The sequence below is a fragment of the Pangasianodon hypophthalmus genome, chromosome 14, assembly GCF_027358585.1.
Source record: "Pangasianodon hypophthalmus isolate fPanHyp1 chromosome 14, fPanHyp1.pri, whole genome shotgun sequence".
In the NCBI taxonomy this organism is placed as follows: Eukaryota; Metazoa; Chordata; class Actinopteri; order Siluriformes; family Pangasiidae; genus Pangasianodon; species Pangasianodon hypophthalmus.
Window position 1 is genome coordinate 13236822 of NC_069723.1, and position 20052 is coordinate 13256873.

At 38.5% G+C, this 20052-nt stretch overlaps 1 protein-coding gene across 1 annotated transcript; it reads left to right on the plus strand.

Moving 5' to 3' along the window:
• The first annotated feature begins 266 nt into the window (after positions 1 to 266).
• Positions 267 to 11268, plus strand: LOC113532691 (cytochrome P450 2M1). Its single transcript, XM_026924210.3, has 9 exons — positions 267 to 653; positions 3160 to 3322; positions 3493 to 3642; positions 5231 to 5391; positions 7829 to 8008; positions 8538 to 8679; positions 9128 to 9315; positions 9442 to 9583; positions 10156 to 11268. Exons 1-9 carry the CDS (start codon positions 282 to 284, stop codon positions 10338 to 10340), a joined length of 1683 nt encoding a protein of 560 aa, XP_026780011.3. The 5' UTR covers positions 267 to 281; the 3' UTR covers positions 10341 to 11268.
• The last annotated feature ends 8784 nt before the right edge of the window (positions 11269 to 20052 follow it).

A 20052-nucleotide genomic window follows, 5' to 3' on the forward strand; every position in this document is an offset into this window, starting at 1 on the left:
CTTTCAACTCCAAAGGAAAAAAAAGGACTAAACAAGGGCTCGAGGTGCAGGGCTTTTAGTCCTCCCTTGTGCTATTCTGTAATCGAGATATCCTTAATATAGCAATAGTTTTATTATTGCATAAGAAGTTAAATAAGATAGGACACTTCAGTAAGGGCAGTTCCCCTGTGCACGGTTATTTTTCTTGCGTGCTGATTGCTGAAGCAACAGCTGCGATGTCTCCTTTGCTTTGGAGCAGGAAATGACCTAAACAGGAAACTATCTAAAAAAACCCAGGAGGGATGTGTATTGTCTGTTTAGCACCATGGCTGTTGTGTACAGAGCTCAGCGCCCCGCCCCAGTGGGAAATAAAACCAGCTCCAGTGTCACATCTCCACACTCACTGCCTTACCGACTGCTCGGCTTTGTCCTGCAGGAAACACAGCTCTGCTCCGCTGCGTTTGTCACCCTGTTTCATGAATATGTTGTTTGCTTTACAGTCAAGCTTGTGGCCTGTCTTTATTGCCACTGCTGTTTTCTTTTTTCTGTGGAAGATCCGCGGTAAAGAAGAGCAGCGCAGGTATGGAAGGCTGCCTCCAGGTCCTGCTCCTGCACCCCTGGTTGGGAATTTCTTTCAGGTTCATGTAAAGGAGCCGTACAAGTATTACCTTGAGGTTAGTAACTCATCACTTAAATAACTTTACATTTTTTCGTTGCTCTTATGTCAGAACACGACTTCCAATAAAAAAAAACGGTGCTTTTATATGCTTACTATTCTACTAACTTAATAATTCAGTTCATTAATAAAATAAATAGGGAATTAGTTGAATGCCACGAGCTACACTATATACACTGTGGCCAAAATGAATTTCCCTAATTTTATTATTATTTTTTTTAAATTGCAGATATTATTGCAGAGCCTAATGTTTCTGTTTTTAATTTGAGTTTATATTCTAATGTTATACCCAGTATCTGGAAATCAGCTATGGTTCTCCCCTATTAAAGGGTGCAGAACCTACTGACTTATACAATGATCGTCATATTACCAGACTGTCTGTTATGGCGATTTGAATCTTTGGTAAACTATCTTAAAACAGTATTTTATCTGCTAATAATATTCTTAGTGAATTTCAGTCAGGTTTTAGATCAGGTCACAGTACTACAACAGCAGCTATGCTAGATACTATAATGATATTATAAAATCTTTAGACAGTAAGCAGCATTGTGCAGCTCTGCTTGTTGATCTGTCTAAAGCATCTGATTCTGTAGATTATGAACTCTTGCTACAGAGACTTAGCTGTAGCTGTAGGCCTTAGTGAACTGGCTCTGAATTGGTTTAAGAATTATTTATGCGAAAGAACTTAGTCTGTCTTGCTGGAAAATTATACCTCAGCCTTACTTACAATAAATAAAGGTGACCTGCAAGGGTCTATTTTAGCACCCATCTTCATAAATGATTTGGGATAAATCATTTATACAGTGGTACCCTCTTTGAATTAAGCCTTAGAGCTTAAGAGCTTAACACAATTAAAATTGATCCTAAATTCACTCGTTCTTGCTCTAAGGCAGCTGATCTAATTTGTCAAGAGTCACTTCTTACAAATACCTAAGCATATGGCTTAATGAAAAGCTGGCTTTTAATATGCATATTGATAATTTATTGAAAAAGCTCAGGCCAAAACTGGGCTTTTATTTTTGGTTTAAGAAATGTTTTCCATTTGATGCCAGAAAGAAAATTGTGCATTTTTATCCGTATTAGAATATGGTGAAATACATGCATGCAACTTCACCTTTACTTTACTAAAATTGGATTCTGTATATCATGCTGCATTATGCTTTGTAACAAGTGCGGGTTCACGTACTCACAACTGTATTATATATGAATCTCTAGGATGGTCCTCTTTATACCAAAGGAGAAAAACACACATTACTATTTATTGCCAGGACATTGTTAGGCAAATTACATATTGATATTTCCAATCTTTTATCCTATCATATTAGCAATTATAGTACTAGATCTACTGCCCCATTTCATTTAAATGTTCCCAGAGTGCATTTAGAACTCGGTAAAACTGCTTTCCCTTTTTATGCTCCTTGGGCATGGAATCAATGGTACTTTCCTGGTTAAATAAAGGATAAATAAAATAAAAAATTAATAGTGGACATACCTTGTAAGGGGCATGGTTTGTAATCCTGATGGATGTTTATATATGGTTGTGGGTATAACTTGTAAAAGTGGGTGTATCTTGTAAGAAGCATGCTTTATAATCCTGCAAAATGCAGACAGATACACTTGAAAAGTTTGTGGACATCTGACCATCACATCCATATGTGCTTTTTCAACATCCCATTTAAAGTGCTAACACTTTAACAAACCAAATATGCAAAATTAAAAAATGCAACAGCAAAACCAAATGCACAACAGCAAAACCAGAAAACAAAACATTAACTCAAAATGGAAAGGGTAGGCCCTTATCGAACATCACATGCTCGTTTCTGATTGGACACGGGGTATAACCAACACCGTGAAAAGGAACTATACTTTTCAGTCTGCTGTTATCTTAGCCCCTGCAGATCTGATTTTTTTTTTCCACTGAGCAAAAGTTTTTTTACCCACTTGATATTTACTATTCTCCAGTGTAGAAATGAGTCTAAAAAAAGGTTTGTGCCAAATCATGTGCCAAATCACTACAATGGACACGATGACTGTAACAACTAAAATTTCAAGAAACCTTTGGGAGGAATCCTCATATTTTAATGATTTTAATATTTAAATATTTGTGATGGACATTAAACTTTAAAAAAAACCTGTGCTGTACAGCTCTGAAAGATCTTCAAATTAACTTTGAATATTAAAACCTGATACTATTAAGATTATAACAGGTGCAGGCTGATGAGGCTACCATGACCATAAATTAGTATATAACAGGTAATAAAGGTGCGTACTCCTCCTATTGTCTAGTCGGTGAGCCATGCCTGTCTAACGTGATAACTAAAGCTGTCTCAGAATTAGTTAGAGGAATGTCTTCGTTGTGATGGCCACAAGTATAGAGTTTGATAATTGGGAGGCTCTCAGAAGTCTGGGGACTGATTAAACAAAAGATTAATCATTAACAGTTCCCAGATGGTGGAATACTTTAACATCTGTAATCTTAAATTTCTTAAATTTCTCTCAATCAGCTCAGTAAAAAGCATGGCTCTGTTTTCACCCTGTGGTTTGCCAACACACCTGTTGTGGTGATCTCTGGATACCAAGCCCTGAAAGACACCATGATTGGCATGGGTAATGAGTTTAGTGGCAGGGCAAACTACCCCCTCATAATGAAGGTCACTAAGGGATATGGTAAGTTCATTTACATCAATGAATCTACTAGTTAAACAGAAAACCAGATTAAGTTACTAAAGAGAAACAATATGAGTGCACATAATGCTCAAAGAACATTATTTGTTTAAATTTTTACAGTCATACGCTGTGGTCAGAGTAGTTGTGTACATATTTTCCTTGCACTGCAGGAGTTGTGGTGAGCAGTGGGGAAAGATGGAAGCAGCTTCGGCGGTTCACTCTGTCAACCCTGAAGAGCTTTGGGATGGGTCGGCAGACCATCGAGGACAAGGTGAAGGAGGAAGCCAGCTGTCTTGTGCAAAGTTTTAGTACATTTGGAGGTATTGCCTTATTGCTGTCAGATTTATGCAGAACCTCATCTGACTTTTTTTTTTAGCAGAAATCTCTGAGCCCTGCAGTCACATTTACTGCAAAACTGAATTTGTACTATTTGCAATATGTTGCTTTATTACTGACATACAAAATGTTGGAATAATGTTTGGAAATATAAAATGAAGAAATTTGTACTAAAAATTATGTGCCTAAGACTTCTGTAGTGATGTATTTTTAAATTAATCAGTCATGCTGCAAATTGTTTGTGCACTGTCTTGTGTGCAAAGGTTTAACCTCTACATTTATTTGTAAAAATTTAACTAATATGTTGCTGTATTATTATTACATTCAATTTTGGAATGAACAAATAGGCTTGACCAATAGGACTATAAATCTGTGTCACAATCAGTTTAAGAGAATATACTGGGAAAAACAAAGTAACCTTAGCAAAGTAACCTCTGCAAATGCCTGTCTAATGGCAAGGCAATAACTGTTTTATTTATAATTATCTAAAAATATTATCTAAAAAGAGTAATTTTACAGCTGCACAGTGGTGCAATAGGTAGCTCCGGTTATCTTCTGTGTGGGTTTTGTCTCACTTCCCAGAAACGTGATTGTGGTTGGATTGAATATCTGAAGTGTCCCTAGGTGTGAATGAGTATGTGAGTGTCTGTGAGCATGGTGTATTTCTGCCTTGTGCCCAATTTTCGTGGGATAGGCTTCAGGTCCTCCAAAACTCTGACCAGGACTGGTTACTGAGGATGAACGAATTAATGAATAAATCTACACATCGTACTCTTCTTGAACATTAATGTTTAGGGCTGCACCAGTAAAACTGGGAAATAAACTCATAACTGCTTTAAGCTGGTCAGGATCGTGATGAGCATATCCCAGGAGCACTGGGCTTGAGGCAGGAATGGGTCATGCCCTGGATGGGCATTAATGCACACCCATTAACACACTCATTCACACCTAGGGACAAATTATCTTAGCTAGTCAAGCTACTGGCATGTTTCTGGGAGGTGAAACTCATGAGGACACAGGGAGAACATGCACAGAAACCCCACGCAGACAGTAACTCAAGCTCAGCATTGAACCTGGGACCATAAGGTACACTAAAGAGTAAACTTTGTTACTGCATACCACATGCAGTCATCTGCTACTGTTACAGCTTACTTTAAGTAAGTGGTATTTTATTCTAATGTATATGGTGCCATATGAAAATCAGTGAACTTGTCTGACAGTGTGTTTGGACAGTGGCTGCTACTTGAGCAAATAAGCATGCATATTTGAGACGCACCTGTGTCTTGGTCGAACTCTGCTGCTCATGCACAAGTAGCATACAGTATACCTGTTTAAGCTGCAGTTAAGTCTATAGTTAATTCTTGGGACTATTTGTAATATGCACAATTTCCTTATTTTTCGATAACTCCATAAAGCAAGCTTTAACTCAACTCTAAATACAGCCATAATTATCTAGAATATACAAATGGTTCAAATGGTTAATTCTCATACCAATTCACCAAGTACATAAACATGGATAAGAGTCTAATTGCTGCAAACCATTAACTGAGGCCAACTTTTTTTCTCTTACAGATTCTGCTTTCAATCCAAAATACTTGATATTTAAAGCAGTGTGCAATGTGATCTGCTCAATCATATTTGGCCAGAGATTTGAATCTGATGACTCACGATTAAAACTTCTCATCGACGCTGTAGATAACTACTTCAAAGTTCTAAGTAGTCCACTTGGACAGGTACTGTATTGTTACTATTCATTCTTTAAATACATGTTACACAACATGAGCAGATAAGGTGCTGAAATAAATATATATGATGTAAATGTAGATCATGAGATATTCACTCACAGTCTGCTTTAATAGGAACACTTATACACCTGCTCATTTATGCACTCACTTAACCATTCAGCCAATCATGTGGCAGCAGCGTAATGCATAAAATCATGCAGATACAGGTCAAGAGCTTCAGTTAATGTTCACAACAAACATTAGTATGAAGAAAAAATGTGTACTCTGTGACTTTAACCATGACATGACTGTTGTTGCCAGAGGGGCTGGCTTGACTATTTCAGAAATGCAAAGTATCGGCACAGCTCTGTCTTATTCATATGATGTACTACACCTTTGCTTCAGTGTTGATGATTCTGGTTTTTGGTCTGGCTTCTCTTTCTGGTTTTTGTGAATCTGGCTTTGCCTTGGATATCCTGTGTATAAATCACCTGAACTTCTGCCTGTTCTTGACTACGCTTTTGCTAAGTGAGTTTTGGAACTGTTTGCTGATTGCCATCTTTAATAAAAATATCACCTGCAGCTGTCTCAGGTGCCTGAGGGCATTTTAGATTTTCATTCTAATATATACCTTTGGATCCATCATGCCCAAGACCATTTTACCAGTTTGTTGGCCATATTAAGGAAACATTGAGCAATTTATGATTCAACAAAGATTTTTAATGGTGTAAAATGACATACAGTCAGCTCCAGAATTATAGGGAACCTGTAAAGATGGGTAAGAAAATCTAACCTTTTTTTTCATTCATTCATTTTATACATTAGCTGCTTTATCTTATTCAGGGTTGTGGCAGATCTTGAGCCTGTTTCTGGGGAGCATTGGATGTTAGGTGGGACTTTACCCTGTCTACCCTGTTGGGATTCCAGTCTATGACAGCAAATCTAAACTTTAACTGAAGTACATTTATTCTAGGAAATTAAAAAAAAAAAAAAAAAACAGCTTGTGGGACAAGGATCATACCAAGACCTGTGTGGACACTGGTGCACAATAGTAAGAATAGTTAGAGAATAGACTACAACACAGGTTAAACACAAAACCAAACTAAGAAAAACCAGCAATTCCAAGTTTCCAAGAATAACAGCAAATTTTATATTAAAGTAAACTTTAATGTAATCAGAATTATATTATAAACTATATACCGATCAGCCATAACATTAAAACCACCTGCCTAATATTGCTAAGGTCCCCCTTGTGCCACCAAAACAGCTGTGAGCCATTGAGGCATGGACTCCACAAGACCTCTGAAGGTGTGCTGTGGTATCTGGCACCAGGTCTGCAACAGTGTTTAGGTAGGTGGTACATGAACATCCACATGAATGCCTGGACCCAAGTTTTCCCAGCAGAACATTGCCCAGAGCATCACACTGCCTCCGCCAGCTTACCTTCTTCCCATAGTGCATCCTGGTGCCATCTCCCAGGCCACCTTCTTCCATTGCTTCATGGTCCAGTTCTGATGATGGTGCCCATTGTAGGTGCTTTCAGCGGTAGACAGGGGTTAGCATGGGCAGCCCTATACACAGCAAGCTGTGATGTACTGTGTGTTCTGTCGCTTTTCTATCATAGCCAGCATTAACTTTTTCAGCAGTTTGTGCTACAGTAGCTCCTCTGTGGGATCGGACCAGACGTTCTAGCCTTCACTCCCCAAGCGCGTCAGTGAGCATTGGGCGCCCATGACCCTGTTGCCAGTTCACTGGTTGTCTTTCTTTGGACCACTTTTGGTAGGTACTAACCACTGCATACCGGGAACACCCCACAAGACCTGCCGTTTTGGAGATGCTCTGACCCTTGTCAAAGTTGCACAGATCTTTACGCTTGCCCATTTTTCCTGCTTCTAACACATCTTGCTGCCTAATATATCCCACCCCTAATCAGGTGCCACTGTAATGAGATAATAAATGTTATTCACTTCAGCTGTCAGTGGTTTTAATGTTATGGCTGATCGGTGTAAGGTAAAAACTAGAGAATCTAATGAAGCCAAGAATTGGAGACATAACGAGGAATATAATATAAACTGGACAAACCCAGAAGTAACAAGACTGACATAAACATGCTGCTAATGCTAAAAATTATGCATAAATTACTAGAAAAGTGAGGCAAGGTTAGACAAAGCAAGGCTTATCTAAGCATAACAAATGTACAGCATTTCTAAGAGTGATTGACATAAGGAAAAAGGCATGAAAGTTACAAGACTTTGTGATCATTACAGATGATGATTAGTAGCCAGGGAGTTCTGGAGTGTTCATCTGCCAGTTCAGCCGGAATGTCTGCTGATAGTGATCTGTGACTCCATGTGACTCCATGCCCCAGGAGGACTGAATTTATTGCACAGTTTATATAACATATCTATCCACCTCTTTCTTTTTAATACTGTTTTTTCCCTTACAGGCCTATAATATTTTTCCCAAAATTGTGGGCCTTTTCCCTGGACAACTCCATGACATGTTTTCAAAAGTGGAAGAGGCCAAAAATGTATTTAAGCTTGAAGCAGAGGCACGGATGAAGACATTGGACCCTTCTTCACCCCCTAAAGATTTCATTGAGGCTTTCCTTTTACAAATGGAACAGGTAAAATCATTCTTTGCATAGTATTTATGTTGTCGTAGTATATGTTGTCAAATAGCCATAATAACTCTGTTCAGCACGGGCTATCCTGTGGTTGGCAAAAAACACTACATTTTGGTATATCATTAAAAGCTACTGAAGGACTAGTGGTTAGGCCACAGCACTCTCACAGCTGTGGCCTGGGTTCAATTCCTGACCAGGGAACCAACCCCAGCCACTGGGGTTGTGTGGAGCAGTGTGCTCTCAGTGCTGGTCCCAAGCCAAGATAAAAATAAAATTGTAGAGCGTTGCATAAGGAAGGGCATCTGGCATAAAAACTATGCCAAATCAAATACAGGAATCAATGAGTGGTGACCCCTAATGGGAGCAGCCAAAAGAGGAACATTATAAGCTACTGAAATAAGAATAGAAAGACTCTCAGATTGATCATTTTACCTCTGTTTTTGCACGGTACACAGACATATTCCAGAAGGCAGCATGTTTCTGTCTCAGTAAGCAGATAAAGATAACTAAAAATAGGTCTCTTTTGCAGGGGAAACATAACCCTAATACAGAATTTCATTTAAATAACTTAGTGGGCACAACATGGGGCATGCTTAGTGCTGGCATTGAGACTACCACTTCTACAATCAGACAGAGCCTGCTGCTAATGATGAAGTACCCAGATGTCCAAGGTAAGAATTGTATCACATTGTATGTTTGTTGTATACATTGAAGATATATTATCTGGAGTTTTCACGTTCTCGCAATGCTTTGGGGGTTTCCTCCTCCAGTCCAAAGACGTGTTGTAGGCTGACTGGCATTTCCAAATTGTCCGTAGTGTGTGAATGGGTGTCTGAGCGTGTGTGCAATTGTGCCCTGTGATGTGTTGGCGCCCGTCCAGGGTGTCCCTCACCTTGTGCCCCGAGTCCCCTGGGATAGGCTCCAGACTCTCCTACGACCCTGTGTAGGATAAGCGGTACAGAGAATGGATGGATGGATTACTAGTAGTGTAAAGCATTACTGGAGGAGCAGTCAGTATTGGCTGTAGGATGCATTGTCATACAGTATGATATTACAGTGATGTCTATAAAGGTATCTGATACACGTGTCATGCTGTGTTATGCCCGCCATCTTGAATAGCACGAGTCCAGAAGGAGATTGATGAGGTGGTGGGGCGAGAGCGGTGCCCTTCCATCGATGACAGACAGAACATGCCATATACAGATGCAGTCCTTCATGAAATTCAGCGCAACACGGATATTGCTCCTACCGCTGTTCCACATAAAATGTTCTATGACACAGAGTTGAAGAACTATCTCATACCCAAGGTACCTTGACTTATGCACACTGTGATTTTCAGAGCTTTATGTGCATATTTTATTGCACAATAATTTCAAGTGTTTTTAAAAATTTTGCCCACTTTCTTTGCTGATAGTTCTGTGTTTTTACTTCAGGGAACCATTATTCTTCCTTTGCTGACTTCGGTGCTTTCTGACCCTGAGCTATGGAAGAACCCTGACAATTTTGACCCAGAGAACTTCCTGGATGAAAAGGGACAATTCAAAAGAAATGATGCATTTGTTGTGTTTGGAATGGGTGAGTTCAAACCTGGGATGTGCATTATGAATTTACTTTTTTTTTTTTTTTAACTCTGCACCCTCATTTACAATTAATGTTCTGAGCATACCTGTGTATCTAGTGCTGTTCATGGTTTTTTTTTTTTTTTTTTTTTTTAGAAATGTAAATATGGACTTTAATTGGCCTTTAAAAAGAAATAACTGAAAATCACTTGTGTAAAGTAGTAGTGTAAGTTTACCTTTTGATAAGAAGTCATATTAGACCCAGACCAAGACAACCCAGATAAACACAAGATGCAGAGCAGGGGCTCCCCCTAGAAATGATCCTGACTGACACTGCTATTCTATGGTATTTATATCTGGTTTCATTCAAAAAATATACTGACAGAAAAATAAATACAGCACTTAATGTAGGATTTATTTTCATTCATGCAATTATTCGAATTAGCTAGTCACATGGCAGCAGTGCAATGCATAAAATCATGCAGATACAGGTCAAGAGGTTCAGTTAATGTTCAAGTCAAACATCACCATGGAGAAAAAGTTTGTTCTTTCTAACATTAATGCCTCTATTCTATCTGTTGTGCATAGGTAAGCGGGCCTGTTTGGGTGAAGCTCTGGCCCGAGTGGAACTCTTTATTATGTTCACCTCCCTCCTCCAGCGCTTCACCTTCAGGGGCACTCAGCCGCTGGAAGAGATTGACACCACTCCTGCCTCTTGCAGCTTTGGCCGTATACCTCGTTTCTATGAGTGCTATGCTGTGCATAGGAAATAAACAGCTGGTATCTTGATTATTCATTTTTTCTATTATACAGTTGCAGGAATATAAAAATAGAGAGAGATTAATAGAGATCTTTCACAAAAATATATAATGCTGTTTCATCCATGGACATTGCATTCTTGTATTTCATGACATAATGACAATTTGTCATAATGAGAATCTATAACAAAATAACCATCTTTGATACAGTTTCTTTTGAACAATGTTGTCAGTCCTAACTGTATCTGTTTTTGAAAGTGTGCAATAATTGCAATATTCAAAGCAAACTTGCACAGAGATGAGTTAATAGTGAAATTGCACACTCTGACATATGTATGGACTTCAGGGTGACTCAGACTATTATTCAAGTGCTGTTTTATAACCTGCTGAATGATGAGGGTGGAAAATATGTAAAACCGAACCAAATTTGTGGTGATTAATGTGATATTTGCAACTAGGAATATTCATGCAGCAATATATTGGCAATATACTAGACTTCTACAGAAATAGATTTATGTTTGAACGCTTGCCATCTTCCCATTCGTATATCATTGTATTAGTCTTTTTAATTTTTGTTTTTTAATGTTTAAACTTTCCAATATCCCTACAAGCAAATACTGTTACTGTTACTGTTAATCTCAAAGGGCCACCTATAAAAATCAGCTTAAGCAGTTGCATAACCTTACTGTAATTACAAGTAACTTCAATTCATTGACTTAAATTAAGTCATTTACTGAATTACATTAGAGCAGTATGGAATTCACTATTGCTTTGCTGCCTCCCTACAATCATCTCCAGTAATAATCTGACACTGTTACCTTTATATAAGATTTATTATTTCTTCTAATAATTACCATATAAATTATTTCTGATAAGGCATATTCTGAGACCATCTGTTTTGTTTATACAAACATAATAAAAATAAAAAATAAACTGAAATAAACAGGTACTTGTTTTTTCATTGTGACTGTAGCAGTACTGGATAAACTAGACTTTTAGAAAATTTAGAGCCCTCAAGGATTCTTCATTTATCTCTGTTGAAACGTTCCTTTTCAAAAAGAGTGTTTGCTTTAAAAAAAGTTCTAACTAAGCAGTATTGCACGAGCAAGAGTGTGGTTATAATGAATATTGGCACAGCTGTGATTTGGCCATAGCTATTTACAGTCATAGTGATGTTCAGTATAACAGCATGATTGCAAGCGTGATATTGCTTTTATATAACAGTTCTATAAACAAGAAATGAATAGTGAGTAACTGACATTTCGGACACAAAATGGCCAAATGTTTTGTTTGTTTTTGCACCGCTGATGGAAGTAGATCCCAAACAAATCATACTCACTGATAGCCCGTCAGTGCCTGGCTAGCTTGCTGCTCATTGGTCCCATGTTGATTTGTACATTCCCATTAAAGGTGAAATTGGCTTCACGTCTTCTTTTTCTTCTTCATTTGACAAGCGCTCATATTTTAAGTGAAAAGTTATATTCATTCATTCAAGTCATATTATCATTTGCCATATCTGATTTTGCTAACTCTACTGTAGAAACGATCTCAGCTGTTGCAAGGGTTGGAATTTTACATGCCGAATCAAGTTAAATCAGTGGCAGCTGTTTACTGTAAAATGTAATATTCCACACACTAATGTAGCTAACTAAAATATAAACTTTTAAACCTAAAATTACAATTGAGCACATTCCAGGCTTTGCCCATGCAGCTGTTTTTCTGGAGGGCCTCTAAAATGACACAATGTCCTTGACGTATACAGAAATATAACTTTTTTTCTTATCACTTTTTTGCTTTATGGCAAACATTAGGTAGGAGATCTGCATTTTGGTGCACAAACACCAACAACAACCAAATTTAAAGATTTTGCCTGCAACACTGAACTTCCAGAACTCCAAACTCTTCCAGAAGCAGAATACCTGATTAGTGGCTATTATTTTTGTCTAGCTAGGACAAATTTCTACTTGTGTGACAGAATTTTTAAAAAATCAGTGACAAAAATATTACAATATACAGTATGTCCATGTTGAAGTTCATGTCTATTGCAATCAAACTAAATAGCCATTAGACTACTCACAGATTCATGCAGTGAATAATGATATTATGAGTATATGGAAGGCACAACACCCAAATTTGGATTAAACGCTCAAGGAATCAAGAAGCAAGAAGCAGGCAAGTAAAAAAAAAAAAAAGTAAACTAACCAGTCATTAATGCAACTATTAAGCCCCAAATGGCACAATGATGCCACCTAGTGGTTGTAAATAAAGCCTACAACTAGCCCTATAACTAGATTGCAGGATTGTTTGAATGCTACCCTTCCTAGGTCCTATGTGATGTGTACTTTATTCTACAGTTGGAATGGTTTGCACTCTGAAGCATACTAAACTCGTCAGGCATAGTGCTGCCTGCTGTGGGTGGCTAATCAAAAGAGAGATATTGTAATAATAGAGCATATTTTGTTAAACACACCTCTAACCAATCATGACTATATAACCATAAGATCTTTTATATATATGTCATTTACACTGTAATATTTCACTTTTCATTTTGTGAAGGAGATAGTTTCATGAGCAGTTTACATCTTACTTTAGTTAGAGAGCCACTTAGTGTTGGAATGACATTGCACTTATCTTTAGATCATTGTGCTAAACCCACCTACCAAGTTTGGTGTCAAAACAGCAAAGCATTGCTAAGATACAGGTATCATTGGCAACAGACATGAATATAAAAAAAATCCTTAAATAACTCTTGTGAGGCCCAGTCTCATGAACAACTTATTCAAGTTCGATGATTTAGATTTAAGAGTTTTCATTCAAATTCAAGCTGTCACTTCCTATATACTGGACATAAACCCATAGTGTTACATAGAAAGCACTTGCTTATAGTTAAATAATTATAGATGACATCTTTTTTCTTATGGAAAATCAAATGATTTGATTTGATGACAGCTGGATAGAGTGTTGAACTATTGCTAGTATTGGAATTTAATGTGGTGATACAAATAGTGAAATGTCCCAGTTACTAAATATCAGCACCCTTGGAATGCTGCTTGTCCAATCAGATTAGCTGACTGGAACTAACTGTTTCATAATTATAAAAAAGAAAAGAAAAGAAAAAAAAAACCCAAGAAGAGACATTATATTTACAAATAGAGTTTAAAACAAAGTGTGCAGGTGGGACAATTGTGATCAATGATTGGTCACTAGGAAACAATGGTGATCATTATTATTAGGCTCATCATCTCACACAAGCTCAACACACTGGTATGATTTATGCACTAAGTTGAACCAGCTCTCTCAACTTGTGTAACATCTGCTCAAAAAGGTACTAGATTTGTTACTCTAGCAACAAAGTCACTAAGTTGGCAACACTGCCTGAATGTTCAACCCTGGAACCCAGTTACAAAGTGAGTAACATGGTTTAATATTCCCATATTTTACTCAGAGGGTATTAATCAGTATAATTACATATAAGTGGACTTTATCAAAAAAGTTTATACCTACATTAATCTACAATTTCAAGCAGTGTTTAACTGATTTTGCATTGAATTTATGAAAGAAATCGAAGGCAATCTGAGGCAAATTTTGTCTAAGAAAAAAAAATCCTTACTAAAACCACAAAATCACATAGTATTTACATTTTACTAAGTTTACTTCAGTGTTTAGAAACTCTTAAGCAGTCATCCCTGACTTTCTGTTTCACTGGGGTTTAAATATGAGGTGACACAGATGCCATCATTTAAAACGAGTTGTAACGAAAAGCTAATGCCCCTAGCGTATTTTGCCCCCATGTACAGTGAGGAGAATAATTAGAAAAGCACAGCTGGAGATTTGAAGAAGATGGTAGCATTTTGGGTTCACAAATGTCTCCAAATCTACAGTAAGATGCCACCTCCCTGGCAACAAAATATTTGGAAGGATTGGCAGAAAAAGCTTTTCTTTTATCTAACCGCAAATATAAGTGCCTGAAATTCTGTAGATGCTACTGAAAATTTGACCAGAACCAGGTTCTATGGTCAGACAAGCTTTTGGCAACACTCATGGTAGAGAATTTGTAATGATGTGAGATGTGTTTTTCCTCCAAAGGAAACATGATAGGATACATGGAATAATGGCTTCCACAAAATAAATGAAAATCTGGCCACCTCTACCAATAAGCTTTGTTCAGGGCCAAGGTTGGATCCAAAACGTCCAAAGGTCCAAATGTCCAAATCCATACAAAAATAGTTCAGTGACCACAGAGTGAAGCATTTCACATGGCAGTGACTGTCCCCTTACCATTTCACTGAAAGTCTGACCAACTCCACTGAAGAACTAATCGCCGTCTATATTCCTCCATCCGCTAATGCTGTGGGCGCATGTGATCTCATATACTCAGTCACTGCTAAACTTCAGACCCGCCACCCCGATGCCTTGTACCTCATCTCCGGCGACTTCAATCAAGCGTCGCTCATGAAAACACTTCCCACCTTCACTCAGTATGTGGATCGTCACACCAGAGGTGTCAGGACCCTCAACTTGATCTATTCAAATGTTAAAGGGGCCTACAGCTCTTCAGCCCTCCCCCTGCTAGGCAGGTCAGATCACAACCTGATCCATCTCCTTCCAACATACAAACCCCTGGTTCAGAGGCAACCTGCTACTGTCAGGAAGGTGAGGAAATGGTCTGAAGAAGCCAATGCTGCCCTGCAGGAGTGCTTTGAGTCTACAAACTGGGAGGTGCTCTGTGAGCCACAGGGTGAGGACATTGACCAACTGACTGACTGCATCACAGAATATATCAATTTCTGTGTTGACATCTGCATGCCCCTGAAAACTATCCATTGCTTCCCTAACAATAAACCCTGGGTCACCAAGTACATTAAAGCTGCTCTCAATGATAAAAAGAGGGCTTTTAGGACTGGTGATAGGGAGGAAGCTAAGAGGGCTCAAAGACTGCTGTCTGTCAAGATAAGGGAGGGAAAGGAGAAGTACAGGAGGAAATTGGAAAATAGCCTGCAACAAAATAACTTCGAGGGAGGTGTGGAGAGGCATGAGGACCATCACTGGCTACAAGACCGGTAGCCAGGTGTTGGAGGGCAATACAGACCATGCTAATGAGCTTAATCTTTTCTTCAATAGATTTGATGTGAAGCCTCAAATGCACCCTTCCTACAGCTTCACTACACATTCACCAGTCCAGCCCTCTCATGTAGTGGCCACTACGCCAGATTCCTCTGGAACCATCACCATCTCAGAGGATCAAGTAAGAAGGGAATTGAGCAGGCTTAGCCCCACAAAGGCTGCGGGCCCTGATGGAATCAGCCCAAGAATACTGAAAGCCTGTGCCCCACAACTTTGTTTTGTACTACAATACATCTTTAACCTGAGCCTACATCTGGAGAGGGTCCCGGTGCTATGGAAAACATCTTGCTTAGTGCCGGTACCAAAAGTAGCACGGCCCTGTGTCCCCAATAACTACAGGCCAGTAGCGCTGACCTCTCACCTAATGAAAGCTTTCGAGACACTGATCCTCAGATCCATTCGGCACCTTGTCAAACCCTCCCTTGATCCGTTACAGTTTGCCTACCAGCCTCAACTTGGAGTGGATGATGCCATCGTCCACCTGCTCCATCAAACCTATACTCACCTAGAGAAACCGGGGAGCTCTGTGAGGTTTATGTTTTTTGACTTCTTTAGTGCCTTTAACACCATCAGGCCCACCCTACTGGAGAAGTTGAAGAACATGCATTTGTACACTCCTCTGGTCTCTTGGATTATGGTCTACCTCACTGGCCGCCTTCAGTACGTCCGCATACAGAACTGTGTGTCTGACACTGTGATCTGCAGCACCAGTGCTCCTCAGGGGACAGTTCTTTCTCCCTTCCTCTTTACCCTGTATACATCTGATTTTAGTTACAACTCTGAATCCTGCCACTGTGGTTCTGTGGTTGTTGGATGTATTCAGGGTGGTGACACCTCAGAATATCAGACGGTAGTGGACAACTCTGTTACCTGGTGTGAGCTCAATCACCTACAGCTCAATGTCAGGAAAACAAAGGAACTTGTAGTGTCCATGGTGAGATTGTTGCAGATTACAAATACCTGGGAGTCCATATAGACAACAAACTGGACTGGACATCAAACTCAACAGCACTCTTCAAGAAAGGCCAGAGCAGGCTGTATTTTCTGAGGAGGCTCAGGTCTTTCAATAGGGCCTTTCGCACCACTTTAGTTCCAGAACTAAATTTACAGTACTAAAGTACTGGGCGATTTTGCGCGAACTACTTCCCAGTACCAATTAAATGGTTGCATTCGCACCGACAGTGGGCACTAGGAAGTGACGTAAGCCGATTGACAGTGACATCATTTGTGCACGGCGTTCAACAATGGAAACAAAGAACAACAACGTAAACAACCAGAGGATGGAGGACACCGTGATTTACATTTATGGCATTTGGCAGACGCCCTTATCCAGAGCGACTTACAATTATCTCATTTATACAACTGAGCAGCTGAGGGTTAAGGGCCTTGCTCAAGGGCCCAGTAGTGACAGCTTGGTGGTGCTGGGATTTGAACTCTCAACCATCTGATCAGAAGTCCAACATCTTAACCGCTGAGCTACCACTTTGATCGGAGCTGTGTTTTTGTTGTGTCTCATGGGTTTCACGATAATGGACATGGAATGGACGTATACGTAAAGCGATTAAAAGAACGGAAAGGAGGACCAAGAATCTCCAACGACAACTGGCAATGCTACATTTCACATGTACTGCTACATGTGAACACATTACTGTTACTACATGTACTGTAATATTGTTTTGCACAAGTCAATATTGCACATGTTACTGTACTATTGTTTTGCACAAGTCAACATTGCACAGTCACACATACAGATGTACATAGTCTATATTTCTATATACATAATCTATATTTCCACTTCTGCAACATAGCTACACTTTATTATGTTTGTTTGCATGTATGTGTATGTCTGTTTTTATTTTCTACATAGGTTGTGTTTATCTTGGCATTCAATGTGGACAGCAAAGAAAGAATTTCTTTGTACAGGGAAACTTGGTTTCCTCACTGTGTACATGACAATAAACGCTTTGAATCTTGAATTTCATTGAGGCTGACAGAAGCACAGAACGCCATAGACGAAGTCTGCAGGTAAATGCCGTTTATAAAAGCTCTCAGTATGTTCTTTCGCATGTAATGCTTAGAAGTATAAAAATATCAAATGGTGCATTTACAATTTATACACAGGAACGAATACTTAATGTAATTGGATCATATAATTACTCATGATTATTGAGTATTCATTACTCATATGATCATATTTTGGATCATATAATTTACTCATATGATTTTGTGTAGTTATTCACTGGCAATGGAGCTGTGTTTTAAGATGTTACCTTATATATGACAGACAATGTAGCTCACTAACAATGTGTGGAATGTGTTTCAGATGAGAATACATTTGGCCAATTGAAAGGAAGATGGAGATGCCTGCTGAAACGCAATGACTGCAATCTAGAAAGGGTGAAGTCCATGGTGCTCACCTGCTGTGTACTACACAACCTCTGTGAGACCCATGGCGAGGAGTATAGAGAGGAGTGGTGCGCACCTGTTACTTTCCCCCAGCCAGATGTTACACACCAGGCACCTGTTGCAGAGACTGAAGGGGCTGGAGTTCCTGTTGCCTTGATGCAGCATCTAAACCATTTTGGTGCCAGCTAAAATGTCCCAGTTAGAATTATTACAAACCTAACTGTAAAAATTGTGAATTGTGACAGCTCAGGAGACTCATTTCTGAATGCAAAGTAGTAGTGTATGTGGTATGTTCAATAAATCATTTTAATTGGTACACTGTCTTTGTCTGTCCATGTTTTTTCATGACTTCACGTGCCATATATACTATATTAATAACTTATATACTAACAGCCATCTCCCCCTTTTTTTTTGGATAAAAATACCTTTTTGGGATAAAAGACATCACAATTTTTTAACAGCTGCTGTTTCATCATTATGTTCTGAGACAAGGTGATTACAAGCACAAATAGGTACAGCAAGCACACATATCTTTTTTACACACTTTATTTTTATAAACAAATGTCAAATAGAAATAGTGTCTCTTTTTAAATAGACAAACTATAACAAATATATGTACAAACAGTTAAAAAAAACTTAAACAACAATGTGCGAATTATAAAGTGAAACATCTTTTTTCACACTTTACCTTTATAAACAAATGTCAAATAGAAATATGGTCTCTCTTTGAATAGACAATCTAACACATATATACAAACAGAGCAAAAAAAAATGCAAAAAAACCCAAAAAAACAACAATGTGCAAATGTAAAAAAAAAGAAAGTGGTAAAACATTTCTAGGGCTAGTCCAGAGTAGGTTCACGTGGGCGCTGTGCACCTGCCACCAGCTTGTTCATTGTGGCCAGAAGGCCCTCCATAAAATATGCCTGCTGACGCCGTGCCTCTGCCTCCTGTATAAGCAGCCGCTCACGCTCCTCTGCTTCTCTCTGTGCCTGCTCAATTAAAATGTCAATAAGGTTGACACCCACTACACAGTGTGCTGGTCGACCAGAGGAGCACGTTCAGCCAGAGACTGATCACTGCCAAGTGTTCCACTGAGCGCTTCAGAAGATCCTTTATCCCTGTGGCCATCAAGCTGTACAACTCCTCTCTATAAGTGCTGGGACTTTCATGTGTAATGCATATGCAATACATGTTCAATTCATGTGCAATAAGGGACTTTCATGTGCAGTACAAACTTATTATTACTGCCTATTATTAATACTAAGATTAGTGTGCAATACATACTATATAACTACTGTACTTAATTACCGTTACCACACTGGACTTATCATACTCAACATTTGTCATTCCATTGCACTTCAATTAACTTCACACCTGATCTAAACTATCGTCTTCACTGGTACAGTTCTACATCATTATTTATATGTTTACTTATTCATTTTTAATTTATTGATTTACTTTTTTCATTTTTGTATATATATACTGTATAGGTATATATTTCTTTCTTTCTTTCTTTCCTTCTTTCCTTCTTTCTTTCTTTCTTTCTTGAGAGCAATTGTAACATGGCAAAGCAATCTCCCCCTGGGATTAATAAAGTTCTTTGAATCTTGAATCTTGAATTGAACTATGGGGTGAGCTGAAAAGGAGGACCTAGGAACCCTGAGGCTCTATAGAGATTGTATATTCAGGAGATTCCTTGGTCTATATTCTCCAATCTCATCAAGCGTTACAGAAGATGCCAGCCTAAGCTGTTTGCTCCTGTTTTTAGGTGTAATGAGGCCATTAACCCGAGACAAATAGTATAAGGTATTCTGTATAAAGTGCCGAAACTGATTCACAGTTCAGGGTACTAAGTCTCGTTTCATTTTCAAGTAAAAATTATGAACCTTTTGATTCATTATGATTATAGATATTCTGCATATGTATGTACTTGTATGATGTATGATCTCATTTTAATTGTGAGTATTTTATAGATTATAGATAATGAAATTGTACTCTGTTGCACTTGTATTTCTTACATTTATAACAGTTACAGTCACATACAAGTATGTGACAGTTTGCAAACTTGGGCTCAGAAACAAACCTGAGAACTTTCTCATGAAAAGTCCTTACATAATCCATCATTCAACTTGATTAATTTGTTAATCAAATTAAGTATATTAAAACCGCAGATATTTGTTGGCGTTTCTAAAAC